At 36.4% G+C, this 14832-nt stretch overlaps 1 protein-coding gene across 1 annotated transcript in view; it reads right to left on the bottom strand.

Moving 5' to 3' along the window:
- Positions 1-6519: 6519 nt before the first annotated feature.
- ABHD17B (abhydrolase domain containing 17B) overlaps positions 6520-14832 on the bottom strand; it is a 15142-nt gene continuing 6829 nt past the window's right edge. The window contains exons 2-3 of the mRNA XM_006894386.1: positions 12037-12216; positions 6520-6739 (exon numbers count right to left, since the gene is read on the bottom strand). Coding sequence (XP_006894448.1) covers positions 6520-6739; positions 12037-12216 — 400 coding nt within the window. The remainder of the gene's footprint in view (positions 6740-12036; positions 12217-14832) is intronic.

Below are 14832 nucleotides of genomic sequence, written 5' to 3'. Positions count from 1 at the left end.
CAGTATAGACTGAAACTCAACATCAAGAAGACAACAATTTTCAACACTGGGCCAACTGGCAGCACATTGACAGATGGTGAAAAGATTGAGACTGTTAACAACTTCAGCTTGCTTGGCTCCAGAATCAACATCTTGGTACTAGCAACAACTAGGAATCAAAGAAAAATTGCACTAGGAAAGTCTGCTGTCAGGGAATGCTCCAGAGTACTGAAGAGTAATGACATCAGTCTGGAGACTAAGGTCCACATGATCCAGGCCATGATATTTGTCATTACTTGCTATGCATCAGATAGCTAGACAATGACTAAGGATGATAGAAGTAGAAATGATGCCTCTGAGTTGTGGTGCTGGAGGAGTACGGAATATACCACGTACTAGAATAAACAAGTCTGTCCCAGAAAGGGTGAAAGCAGGCTGCTCCTTGGAGGCAAGGAATTTGAAGTTTCATCTGACATACTTTGGGCATGTTGAAAGGAGGGACCAATCCTTGGAAAGGGACATCTTGCTTGGAAGAGTAGAGGGACAGTGCAAGAGAGGAAGATCCTGGATGAGATGGACTGGATCAGTGACTGGGGTAGGTGTGTCGGAGACAATTGAGGTTGGCTCAAGTTGGAGAAGGGTTAAGAGCTGTTGTACACAGGGTCACTATGAGTTGCTAGCAACTCGAAGCACACAACAGTAGTGAAGCTAAAATGCTTGGACCATGACTTAAATCTTGCCTTGTTTTCCTTAATAGCTTGACTCTCAGAAAACTTAGAAAATCACAAACTTCAGTGAATGAATACATATACCTCCAACTTACCACAGTTGAACTTTAGTTACATCATTTTAAATGAAATGCTTAAATGCAGTATTTCATCTTAGGAAGAGGCATAATGTAGAATGGTGAGTAGATGTTTTAATTCACGTTAGCAGTTAATTTTGAACATGCTAAAAGACAGATTAAAAGGAAGTATAATTTAAAATGCTAACTCAGATGATCCTCTTAACCTCCCCTCATCTCAACTGAATATATTCTTTAGAAGTTTGAGGGTGAGTACCTTCCAAATCTGAACTAATCAAGTAATAGCTTGAAACTTGCATTTTATCAATTGATGAAAAAAGGACTATGAAATACTTCAAAATTGTAATATCTCCTTGTTTTTCTAATATTGCAGTATTTTTAAAAGTGTAACTATTTTCTTCCTAGATGTATAATGATATTATGCAAGTTTAGTACATGAATTGTAACAGGAAATACAGACAGTAAAATAATTTCAATTCCATCTGGCTTCATATGGAAGAACCAGCTGCAGTTTACTAGCTTTCAGTTCTCATTTGTAAAGCTGATGCTTTAGTAATAAAAAAAACCTCTAACGTGGGTCATTTCCAGGCTAGAGATGTCTGCTTCCTTCCGAAGCATTACTCATTCAACCAAAGATATGAGCCATTTAGGGATGCAGTGGCAGACAACCATCTTCTCTCTTCCAAGCCCTTCTGCAAATTAGAACGTCCAAATTACCACAAACATAAATATTCCATGATTTTGTTGTGGGGCATTATTTACTACCAGAAGCCAACACTCTCTCAAAGTATTTGAATATAATGCTTATTTTAAAAGTAAGTGAAGAAAGTAGATTACATTCTTAATCAATTAGAATGCTCTGGTGGCCTATGGGTAAGGAGTTGTACTGCCAAACGAGACAGGTAGTTTGAATCCAGCAGCTGCTCCATGAAGAAAGTTGGGTAATTTCCTTCTGTGAGATTCCTCTGAAAACCTGCTGTAGGGTCAGCTGGAAGTTGGTTCCAACTTGATGACACCTAACAACAATCAGTAATAACTATTCTGACACTTCCCTCAATGAGAGTGCTTATTCTTGCCATGTTATATATGGTAATGTATTGCACTGCTGACATAATGTGATTAGTTTCTACCTCTAGTTTTAACACACATTGCTGTTAATGGGCCTTGTAATGTCACTTTAAATATACATATAACTGAGAAACATCAAAGGTACAGCCTACCAACTTACTACTCAATAAGGAACCAGCTGATAAGGAAACATTAAAGAAATAAAAAGTATGACTAATATTGAAAGTCAGTTTATGGTCATCAGAGCTCATAAGGATCATTGTGTCCAGAAAAATTTGATGAAGACACTGGGATAGAGTATTATTCCGACAATTGAGTGCCAATTAACTTTGAAAGAATCTTTTTCCTTCTTTTGGTATATCAGTACAGTGCAAGGAATAAGCTGTATTGCTGTTGTTAAGTGCTGTTGAGTATGACCCATTGCAACCCTATCAACAGATCTGAATCCTGTCCAATCCTGTGCCATTGCAGCAGTCACTGTGTCAATCCACCCGGTTGAGGGTCTTCCCCTCCTTGGAATAGCTTCTCCTAGTAACATGGCAAAAGTATTTGAGGTGAATGAAGCTTTATCATCTTCGCCTCCAAGGACTCTATCTGCACTTTATCCAAGATGTGTTTGTTCTTTTGGCAGTTATTGGATGATTGGTGCTCTTCTCCAAAACCACAGCTCAAAAGGCATAAATTCTTCTGTCATCCTTATTCACTGTCCAGCTTGTAGACATAAACTGACATCATTGCTCCTCAGTAATTTGTAGAGGCCCCTGACTGCAGGCTTTACTAGTGCAGTATGTCTCCTGATTCCCTGACTGCTGATACCAACAGTGCTGACTGTGGATCCAATTAAGATGAAGTTGTTGACAGTTGCTATCTTTTCTCCATCCATCACGATGTTGTCTATAGGCCTATTCCTACAGGTGATGTCTATAGGAATAGGCTATATAATCGCTAAAATGATTATGATTTTTATTTGTCTGGCTTTTCAAAATATGGTGTTTTTTTTAAAAAAATGTTCAACATGTGTTTAAATCAAGTTTTGTTACATAAAATGCCAAAATGTATGAGGAATATCATTATTTACATGACAACTGATGCATTTATAAGTTTAAAAGTAAACTTTCACATCCCAAGCTTTCTTAAATAATACAAATATATTTATAGTCAACACCAAGCAAAAAAAAATTTATAGGGGTAAGGAATCAAGAAATTTGCATAAATTAGGAGTCTGGAAAGTGTGAAGGTAAAGCAACTGAGAAAAGTTCATGCTTTTTTCCCTTTGGTACTTGCAAGATAAGGCAGGAGGCATGTAAATGGCTCCTATTTTGCCAGGATCGAATTTACCATTAAAACTGTTATACACGAAATTATCTCAAACTAGACATTGTTATGCACAAATGTATCATAAACGAGTTAAATGGGACTCTTCTAGACACGGTCAAAAATTAATCACAAATTGACATGAGCCGTTACATAAATGTAGGGTTGATTTTCCTATTATGTTAGAAATAAAAGGGATTACTTTTATAAATCAGTCTGTCCCATTTTCATTTTTAATGAGAAAAGACCACAGATTAAATTAGTGTCAGCCAAAAGTACAGTTCTGTCAATTTCCCTACATTTTTTAGATGCTGGACACTCAGAGAAGACTTCCATAATACATTGTACACTTTGCCACTTGAACCTAAAACTCCTTCTGCAGGATCCATGACAGATACGATCCAGCTCTGGCTCCGCCTCAAGTGATAAACACAGATTACCCAACAAGCAGGAGCAGCACAGGCTTCTTTGTACCTATTTACTAATCTGTACACAAAATTTCACATCACAGGTTCTGCTTTTAGGTACAGCTGGCATCCGTCTCAGCTCCACCACACCTTCCATCTCTTCAAATTTACAAAGCCTCTATTCAAATTTATGATTCATGACAGGAACAGAGTACTCAGTTAAGCAAGTGTTTAATATGTGCTTATGTACTAATCTATAGCAAACAATTTCACATCCTTGCTAATTCAGTAATCTGCCAACAGCGGTAAACGATTCATCTTCAGAAGATAGTCCAAAGGTGGAGTTGGGGGTCTGTTTAACAAGGAAAGATCTTTTTTCCCCAAAGAAAAGAACAATCTGAGGAAAGGTGGGGCAGGGAGGAAAATGCAACAATGAATGATTTGAAATCCAAGTTCTTTATAAATTTTGATTAAAATGTCAATAAAAAAAGAAGGTAGTCCATTTACTTGTTGGACAAATAACTATAAATGTCTTCTTACACTAAGCTCAAATACGCCATGTTGTAATTTTCAGTTTATAGCCTTGAGTTCTGCTGAGGGACAGGACAGTGCTTGCCTCTCAAATACTCAAAGACATTGTCTTTCCTCAGTACGTAATTCTTCAGCTAAACTGTTTAGTTTACAACAACGTTTCCAACTTGGTGAAATACCCTAGGATTTGCTCTAAATATTATTTATTTAATCCTGAAAGAAAATTAATATTGGAGATATTGTTTGACTAGCATTCTGTATATTGAAACATCATGGTATCTTTTTTCAGTCCCTTATAATTACTTCAGTTTTTTAACAGTTAGCTCATATATTATTGATGGCAATTAAAAATCTTCAGATTCCTCCCCTCATCTACAAAGACTGGGATGTCTATGATACCATTTAGGATTTTGCCCTTAGCTAGCTTGTCAACCTCATTCCCATACCCTCTGGACAGTCTGCTTACATTTCAATGATTATTAAAAAAAAAAAAAAGCAAAGCATTATCATCATCTTTTCTGCTTTTATATATTGTTCCTACCAGTGTATAGTCAATTCTAAGTGATCTTTCAAAGTTCTGTTTAAATGCTACTTTTTAGTGGAACTCTTCCTTGTGTTGTCTCCTACCTCTCATTCCAAGACTATCTTTAACCCTTACCAAAATAATAATAAATACCATACAAGGAGGTATTTGAGGACATGGTATATGTCTACCTTCTTTTCTCTTTCCTGGCCCAGCAGAGTTTTGTGTGACTCTGACATTCAACATATATTTGTTGAATGAATGCTAAAGAGTATGGCTAATATAATTTAGATTTTCCCAGGTAATTAATAAAAATTATTTAGCTAAATATTAGGTTGTATGTATATGGTAATATTAGGTTGTATGTGTATATGAAGTAGAAAATTTATAAGCTACAAGTTAACACAAAGAACAACCTATGAGAATGAAAGGAATGATGATAAAATTGAGAAAACCATGTAATTATATTCTAGAAAGGATAGTAGGCACACAAGCACAGCTGAGTGGTATATTTGTTGTTTTACTGTTAATTAGACACATCTGAACCAAAGCATTCACAATATTTGATATATTTTGAAGATAATCTACTATAGTCTTAGACATAACCACAGAACAAGCAGAACAATTAAACTACATAAGGCCTTAAAATATATCCACAGTGTGTATTATTTCAATATTCATTCGTTTACAAATTAGACTACATACCATTAATTTTATTTTTCTTTCATTGTTTTATTCAGGCAGGATTCATTTAAAGAAAGGCAACTTAGTGTGTGAGTGTGTGTGTATGTGTGTGTTTGGGTCTGTGTACCAAGTTATCTTTGTAGCATGTTGGTTAATATAAAAGTATGAATTAAATGTTTTTTCCTCTCCTTTATCTAGGAGTGAGCACATGAAATTCTCAGTAATCCAAAATAATGGGCCCTACTTTTAAAAATTATCAAAGTGAACCTGAAGAGGGACCAAATATCCAGTGTGTGGTCCTAAAGGGCAGCTAACGTACTCTCAGGTCTTCAGAGTACTGCAATTCTTAGAGATTAGTCAAAGTTTAAAACAATGGTGCATACAAAATCATTCATAAAGCTCTAAATGCCTTTTAAATAACTAAAATGAAAAATTTAAGTAGTTGCCTCACAGTACCAAACTTAAATGAATAGAGTTAAAATTCAGTGCGATTTTGACTTCTCATTTACAAGGTAACTAGTTGGTAGTTTAACAGATGGGTAAAAAATTAAAACTTACATCATTTTTTTTATTTTTTAAGAAGAAAATGTGTGATAACCAGAGAATACAGAAAGTTCAATGTATTTTACAATAAAATAACCACTTAAAACCTCTATCCCTGTACAACAGGGTGGAGGTGAACTCTAGTGAACATGTCTATTTCATATTGGGCTTTCTTTAAAAAAACAAAAAACAAACAAAAAAACCCCAAAAAATCCCATCCCAGTTTATTCTTATTTTGAGTACTTGAATTGGTTTAGATATACAGCTTTCAGATAATTGCATTTGTATATGAGGATAAGATTTAGTACACTGAGATGTTTTAAAAATATTTATAAATTTGTTTCTGATATGCAAAAGCATTTGGCAATACTTTTACAGCATTTGATTTTATAGAATTAAAATTTCATACAGTACTCATCTTGATGTTTAAAAAAAAATTCACAGAAAAAAATATAAATTACACAGCCTTACTGCATGATACTGTTATTTCCAGTTTCTAGTTCTGGTAATTAAAACCTTCATTAAGTCTGTTAACAAATCATTACCTGTACAATTATGAAGGCAACTGACATGATTTGTAAACAAAACCTTCAGGTTTTATGTTATTTACCAAGGAGTGTAGTTCAGCAAGGAAAGAAAACTCAGGATACAATTTACAGAATATTTTACAAATTTACCAGTTCCTGTGACACAAACTGTTTTAATCTTTCAAGATACTGTCCGTAAAGTTCCACATCATTGTGACCAGCACCTTCGACCCACAGAGGCTCCACAGGTCTTTGGCAACGCTCAAACAATGCGAGGCCATGTGAAAAGTCAATGACTTCATCTTCAGTCCCATGAATTATTAATACTGGAGAAGTTATCTTGGATATTTTGTCAATGCTGTAGGGAAAGACAACAACAATAACATCAACAAATTATACAAGGGAACATAAAAGAAATTTTCTGCCCTATTTAAAATAATTCAAATATTAGAATGTTTTCAATCCGTTTAGAAAGGATGAAAAGCCTCTTGGATTTCAAATAAGATCCACAAGTCTTCTTTTACATACCTCTTAGAGTAAGAGTAAGGCAAACCTTGGCAGTGCAGTGGATAAAGTGAGAGGCTACTAAATGGAAGGTTAGCAATTCAAATCTAGCAAATGTACCTCAAGAGACAGATGAGGCACTCAGCTTTGATAAGACATTTATGGCTCCAAACACAAATGAATGGACTGAGAAGTTGTGATACATTCAAACAATGGAATACTACCCAGTAAGCACACAGAAGCAATGATTTTGCAAATTACTACCTAATTTGGTAAGGACTAGAAAGCATTATGCTGAGTGAACTAACTCAGTCCCACAAGGACAAATACTGTATAAAACTGTTATTGTAGAATGAGTGTAAGGATCTAAGGGGGGGAATGGAGTGGAAGGAGAGGGGTGAGGATGAAGGAGTGTTAATCATAGGGTTACACAATTCGATCGGTGGGTGGGTGAAGGAATTGGGAAAGACCTTATGTGAAAAATATACTCAAAAATTATTATTTTTTTTAAAAAAAGATTTATGGCCTTGGCTACCCTACGGAGCAGTTCTACACAGCTATATATGGTCACTGCATTCATTGGAGTCTACATGATAGTTTTAGTCTAAGATTATTCAAAGATGTCAACTTCAAGCATTCTCTCTTTTGGCAGAATCACTTAACAGTTAATGAAATCCTATTACACTCTGCATATTATTTATTTTTTACAGAGAAACTTAGATTTCATGGAGAGGAGGAAATGAAAAGGCCATTTCAGCATAACTGTTACTTATAGAAGCTTTACCCGGTTTATGAACAATTCGTGGTTAGGTGCCATCAAGTTGACTACAACTCAGAGCAAGCCTATGAAGAACACTGCCCTGTCTTGTGCCACCCTCACCATCTCTGCAAGACTTGAGACCACTGTCAAAGTCACTGTATCAACCCATCTCATTGATGTCAACACTTGCCAAAGATCAAGACATCATGTTATTTCCAATCATAATGTCTTTTTCCAAGGACTGGGCCCTCCTAACTTGCCCTTGAATGTTATAGAACTTTGTCCTCACTTCGAAACAACTAGCAACACATTCTTTATTACAATCACCTTAATTCGCTGCATGTACAGCTTTTTAAGACACTGGAAAGCTTTTCCTTACACTGAAGTAAGGCAAAATAGGAACCACTTCAAACTAATGAAGATTTAAAGTCAAGTTAGGAATGGATCTCATTCTTAGCCTGGGACTCCCTCATTGTTTCAATATCATGCCTCTTTGTAGTCATTTTTTCTACCTCCCAGCAATCTCCTCCCATGTAATTTAAAGCCTCTGAAAACCCACTGGAGGGTTAGCTATCAATCATTTTTAACTGGAAGAAACCCAACAACAGCAATACCACTGAAATGATAATAATTTTATTCTATTCTATTTACTTTTTAGGACATAAACTCAAAAACGTTAAAAAAATTTGGAGCAGATGGACTTGTGAGATAAAGGATTAAACAGATTGGAGAAAACACAATTTGAATTCTAAGGGGATAAAAGGAAAAACTAATTCAATACCAGTGAATAGCCAAGGAGGAAAAGGAATTGTCTATTTTCCCCAAATTTTGTATTCTTCTTTTTTTGTAGCTGGGTAAAATGTTTTCTCCCTCCAGGCTCAAGACTAGAGGATCTGTGGACTAGGGAAATACTAGACACATTTGTGGGTCACAGACATCAAGACTAGATACATTTTGAGTCACAAGACATCAAAACTAGACAAATTTTTGGGTCACAGGCATCAAATGGCTGCTATCAACCTACTTTACCTTCTGGCTCCCAGAGTGCTGGCAGCCAAATCCTCACTCTCCAAGGGAGAGTTTAGAAAAAGAGTTTGGCGATTGTATCTACCTTAAAGGGAAAGACTTCTAATGACATAAAAGCTGGGGTTCCCCAACTAACTGGCTTGGCTGGATCATTCTACTGAGAAACTCACAAGTAAGTATAAGCTTTAATTATTTCTGTCAGATAAGCTCTTTAAACCCTTATTCTGTCATATGAACAGATAACCAAAAATTAACAGAGATCAAAGATAAATGCTTTGAATATAAGATGGAGATCAAAACAAATAGAACTTTTAAAAAAGACAACTTGGATGAACAGAAAATACTTGGAGAAGAATTCTTAAAAAGAAACAAACTTCATTTTGAAAATCCTCAGGAGAAGAAATAAGGAACAAAAGCCATAAAATGAGAACAAAATATTGAAAATGTAAAGCATGATACCATGATTACAAAAGTTGAGGAGCTTCCTCAGAAAAGAATAAAAAATCGAAAATAAAGAGAAGATATTGGAGGGTCCATTAAAAATGTCCTATATATATAAACAATAGTGGTTTTGGAAAGTGAAAATAAGAATGGAAAGAAGAAACTATCAATGTAAGAAAAAGTATTATATATCAGTTACTGTCAGAAAAAGAATCCACAGCAGAAGAATTAAGATGTGAAGAAATTATGGTACCATCAAATAGTCTATTCTCTTTGTTGTCAGGTGACGCAGCAATTTTATGAAAAACAGATCTGAACCTTGTCCTACCCTGTGCCATCCTCAGAATCTGTGACACACCAGAGATTATTACTGCAGTCACTGTGTCAATCCATCTGTTTTGAGTCTTCCTTTCTTTCAATGTTCCTCCACTTCCCTAAGCATGATGTCCCTCTACAATGCCCAAAGTATGTGAAACAAAGTTTTATCATCTGCCTCCAAGCAGCACTCTGCCTGCACCTTCTCAAAGACATATCTGTTTGTTCTTTTGAAAGTGCATGGATATTCAGTGCTCTTCTCCAACACCACAATTCACCTTTCTTTATTATCACTGTCTAGCACTCAGAAGCATAGCAAGTGACTGAAAAAGATCATGGTCTGAAGCAGGCACAACTTAGTAAACAAATTAACACCACTGCTACTCAATAATTTGCAGAGGTCCCTAACTGCAGACATTCCCAGTGCAGTAAGTCTCCTGACTGCTGGTATCAAATGAATTGATTGTGGGTGCAAGTAAGATAAAGTTGAGTTTCATTTTTTTTTCCATCTATCATGATGTTGCCTATAGGTTCAGTGGTGAAAATTTTTATTTTCTTGACGTTGAGATGCAATCCATATTGAAGGCTGTAGTCTCTGATTGGCTGCAGCAAGCACTTTTAAGTCCTCCTCACTTTCAGCAATAAGGGTGTGTAATCTACATAATGAAGGTTACTGTTGAGTTTCCAATCCTGATGCCACCTTCTTTTTCATTAAGGGTCCAGTATCTCAAATAATTTCCCCAGCACACGGACTGAATAGTTATAGAGAAAAGATACGACCTTGACACATACCTTTCTTAATTTAAAACCATGTAGTGTTCCCTTGCTCTGTTCACACAATATCTTCTTGGTCTAGGATAGGTTACATATGAGAGCAATTAAGTATTCTGGGACACCCATTCTTCTCAGTGTTAGCCATACTTTGTGTGGATCCACACAGTCTTCTAGTATTGTTTTGCTTTCTTCCAGGATCCATTTGATAATAGCAATGATATTGCTGACATAGCCTCTTCTAAACCTAGCTTGAACTTCTGGCTCTATGTACTCTATGTACTGTTTCTAGCCGTTCTGAATGATCAAGGGTATTTTACTTGCATATGATATTAATGATACTGAAGTCTTTGTTGGTGGGGCAGAAATGAAGAAGGAATATAGATGTAGGAATACGTTTGCAATATCATCACCCCAAATTCCTCCCTACCTCTATTTTCATTTTGACAGTGACAAGATTATAAATAAGATTTCTCTACTAATTCAGACCTACTGCCACTGAATCAAATCCAAGTGAGAGACCCACCATCAGCTTTCCAAGGCTGTAAACCTCTAGAGGAGGGGGACGCCCAACTTTCTCCCTCCCGCAAAGTTGCTGGCAGATTCAAATCACCAGCCTAACATGTTACTCAGCAATATACTAGGGCTCTTTTTCTTACTAAAGTAACTGTTACTAGAAAAGGTGTGTTTTTCAAAGGATTTTCCTTATTCAAACAAAGTGATGCCTTGACTTGTAGTTCATCTGCCATTTATCAAACAACCAATCTTTTGTAATGCTTCCAGTTGTGAAAAAGAGGTAAGACTGAAATTTGCTAGCTTCTCTTTTTCTCTGAGGGGAATAAAAGAAGTCATTCTCCCTACCCTGTCCATGAAGGCCATTTTTATCCCTCCACTATGAAGAGGGCAGGTGGTAACAACCTATTTCAAGAAGCATGAAGAAATAACTTCTTTTCAAACTGTTCTAACACCATGTTTGTGGACTGTGTATGTGCGGGGAGGGTAGGGCAAAGGAACAATACTCACTCAAATTTATGTAAGATAACTTCATTTTCCCCTCTACAATTTGATTATTTTGTAAATTGTTGTTATTTTCTGTCCAGTTGGAACAAACTCATAGCTGACCCTCTAGTAGGTTTTTAATAGGCAGTTAATTAATTGCATGGAAGATTGCTTTTCTCACATGAAATAGGTAGAAGATTTTTGGGTTGGCAGAGCAACTCCATACCACTAGGCCACCAGAGTTTACAGATTAGTTTCCATTTACTAGGTCTCATTCACTCACCCCTCACTCATTTATGCATATATGCCACATTTCCCTCTCCCATCATCCATTTGTTTAAATCAGAACCCCTTGAAGTCATATGCCAGTTCGTCTTCTTTTCAGCATCTGACACTGAGCTTGACATTCAGTTCAGTCCATTTTACTTTGCAAACTGACAGACTAGGTCTGATGGTCTAGGGAGTAATGCTGTTCACCTTCTGATGGTCAAATCCACCAGCTGCTCTGCAGAAGATAGAGAGGAAATCTCTCCCTATGTAATTTATACCCTCCGAAACCCAGTGGAGTATCAGCTTTGAGTTGGTTCTGACTCAATAGGAAGGAGAACACTAGTGTCAACACTAGTGAGTAGGGTATAAAGAAGGCCCTCAGCTCTTCTTAGACATGTCAAACTCCTGACTGGTTTGCCACCACTATTTGCATGAGTTTGTCACAGTATTTATAATATATGTAAATATAAGCTTACGGTTGAATGATCTGTCATGAATACCCTAAATGATGGAAAAATGCTTTCAGATTTTCTTGGAATTGTTCTTCTATTTTGAATACTGCTACTTACTTTGGGAATGCATCAAAACAGTAGGTCTTCTTGGTATCAGGAAAAGCGACTCGCATTCCTGAGGTCAAAGGAGAATGAAGAATAACAGCAGCACTCTCATACCGAGCAGCAAGATCCACAGATGGTACCGTTCCGATGCTTTGGCCATATATGATCACATTTTCAGGACGAATGCCGTATCTATTAAGGTGGAGAAAGAAAGGGGGCGGGGGAAAAGAACTGGGCTGGTATAAAATATCCAACCATCACTAAAGACTTGATCTTGTAACAGAATGGCTTAGCGTAAGATAATGTCAACTAATATATACTTAACATTGAAGTGCTTTAGTAATCACAATCACATTCACTGCTAGAATAAGATCTACATTTGCACCTTTTTTGTTTCAATTTCATGTTAAGGAAAAATAAATGTGAACTTCTGAAAATCTCAACTTTAGGAAATGAATTTATTAAATTTTTTATGCTGCAGTAATTTAACCTCATCTTAAGTGTTGACTAAGTTTGGAACACATTTTATCACTGTTATTTTAGTGTATTAATGTTTATATTTAATATAACAGAAGTTTATGTTTTCTTCAGACATCAAAAATGGCTCATGTTGTTTTCTAAATTACTACATGTTTCTGAAAATATTACATTTAGTGTTATGGTATGGAATAAACGTGGATAGTTTTAGTGAAGAGCAAATTAATGTTTTTCTTGACATTTGCATTTGTTCCCTCTTAAAAGAGAACTAATAACTGAAAAAGAAAACAGATGAATGCTAAATTCCAAATGCCAAGCAGAACAGACTTTATGCTATAATCTTAAGTTTTATCTGATCTTAAAAATGCTAGAGGTTGAAATACGTTAACTTGTTGACCCAGTAAGAAAGCATTGGGAACTGAGTATTTTTCAGACCCTCATCTATAACCACACCTTGGAAATGATACAGGCTGAGAGCTAGACTCTAGGTGCAATAAAACAAGTATTACAATCAAGTTATGTCAATTTTTCTTGTTTCTACCAAAAATATAAAAATTATGTTTACATTATACTATAGTCTATTAAAGTATACAGCAGCAATATGAAAAAGTCTGAAATAGGGCAAGATTTACCAAAATGGGACAGAAAGTGAACAGATGCTGTTAAGAAAATGGTGATGAAAACTTGCATCACCAAGGGTTACTAAAAACTTTCAATTTGTAAAAATCACATTATCTGCCAAAGTACAAAACAAAGATGTTTAATTGCCCCAACTGCAAACTACAAGTCCAGTATGAGTGAGATGTGACAGAAGCTAATGAATGTGGGGTTAGGGTTGGAGTAACATTAAACATGCCTTTGCTCTTTAGAAGGGAGATACCAATCATTTTTGGATGCTAGTAGTCAAAGCAGCTTTCAGTCTTTTGGAAAGTTAACAGAACTTTCTGAGAACCTGCACAGTCATTGAGAAAGCATTAGGCATGCTGTTCATATATTCCTCTTCAGGAGCACAGGACTGCTGGGGCTATGTGGCATACCTCCCAGTGTTTCTTTCAATCAGTCCTTCACCAACAACTGGAAATGTCAGTAAAGTATTTTTTCTTTATAACAAACTCAGTTTTAACTTCTTCACAGGAATGAAAGAATTTGGGGAAAGATCTTTTGCAGCATAAGCATAATTTGTAGGCTATAGTCCTAGGAGAGGGACACCATGCTTGGGAGGGTAGAGGGACAGCACAGGAGAGGAAGACTCTCTATAAGGTGGATTGATTCAGTGACAGGGGTAATCAGGGTAGGTGTGTCGGAGACAGTGAAATTGGCACAGGATAGAGCAGAGTTTAGGGCTGTTGTACACAGAGTTGCTATGAGTTGCAGGCGACTCGACGGTACAAAACAACAACAACAATAAGATCAAACAGGTCTGTCCTAGAGAGGGTGAAACAAAGCTGCTCTTTGGAGGTAAGGATTTTGAAGCTCCATCTCACAAACTCTGAACATTCTGCCCAAAGCGACCAGTCCTTGGAGAAGGCTATCATGTTTAGAAGGGTGGAGGGACCAAGGTAGGACAGGAAGACCCTGGATGAGATGGATTGACACAGTAACTGGAATAATGGGGGTAGTCGTGAAAGAGACAATGAAACTGGCTTAAGATAGAGCAGGGTTCAGAGCTATTGCATACTAGGTTGCTATGAATTCCAAGTGACTCCACAGCATATAGTAACAACAACAACAACAGCAACAACACTGATTTCAGTAGAGTTGCTACACCGATGGCAATTTTGAGTCTTCAGGCTGGAACAAGCAATGGTGAAACAGGCTGAAGAGACAGTTGTCAATTAAACATCAGAGGACTCAAAACAATTAACAGAATTTCAGAACAGTATAAATTAGAAAAGACATTAAAGGTTATCTAATCTAGTCTGCTTAGAGAAAAATGTATGATAACCTGTAATTAGAATTAAGTCCTCCAGTCTGGTACTTTTCCTTATTATAACACACAGTAATATAATAAGCTTCAGGCATGTAGGAAAGGCTGCAAACTGAATGAATAAACAGTTGACATGAAGTTGATCCTGTGTATCAGATTAAAACTCTGCTCCATGGGATTTTCAATGGCTACTTTTTTCAGTAGCTCACCAAACCTTTCTTCCAAGGCATTTCTGGGTGGCCCGGACTCTCCAATCTTTCCATTAGCAGTCAAGAATGTTAACCACTTCCACTACCCAGGGACTCCTGCATACTGAACATCAAGCCCTTATTTTCTTTTATCCATCAGAAGATCAGAATAGTAGTTATTACAGATTAACAAATTTTCCTAAAAAGAATATTATA

Source organism: Elephantulus edwardii, unplaced genomic scaffold (assembly GCF_000299155.1).
Source record: "Elephantulus edwardii isolate Elephantulus edwardi_28Jun2011 unplaced genomic scaffold, EleEdw1.0 scaffold00141, whole genome shotgun sequence".
In the NCBI taxonomy this organism is placed as follows: Eukaryota; Metazoa; Chordata; class Mammalia; order Macroscelidea; family Macroscelididae; genus Elephantulus; species Elephantulus edwardii.
The sequence above is the reverse complement of the archived record's forward strand: the minus strand, read 5'-3'. Positions and strand labels throughout refer to the sequence as shown.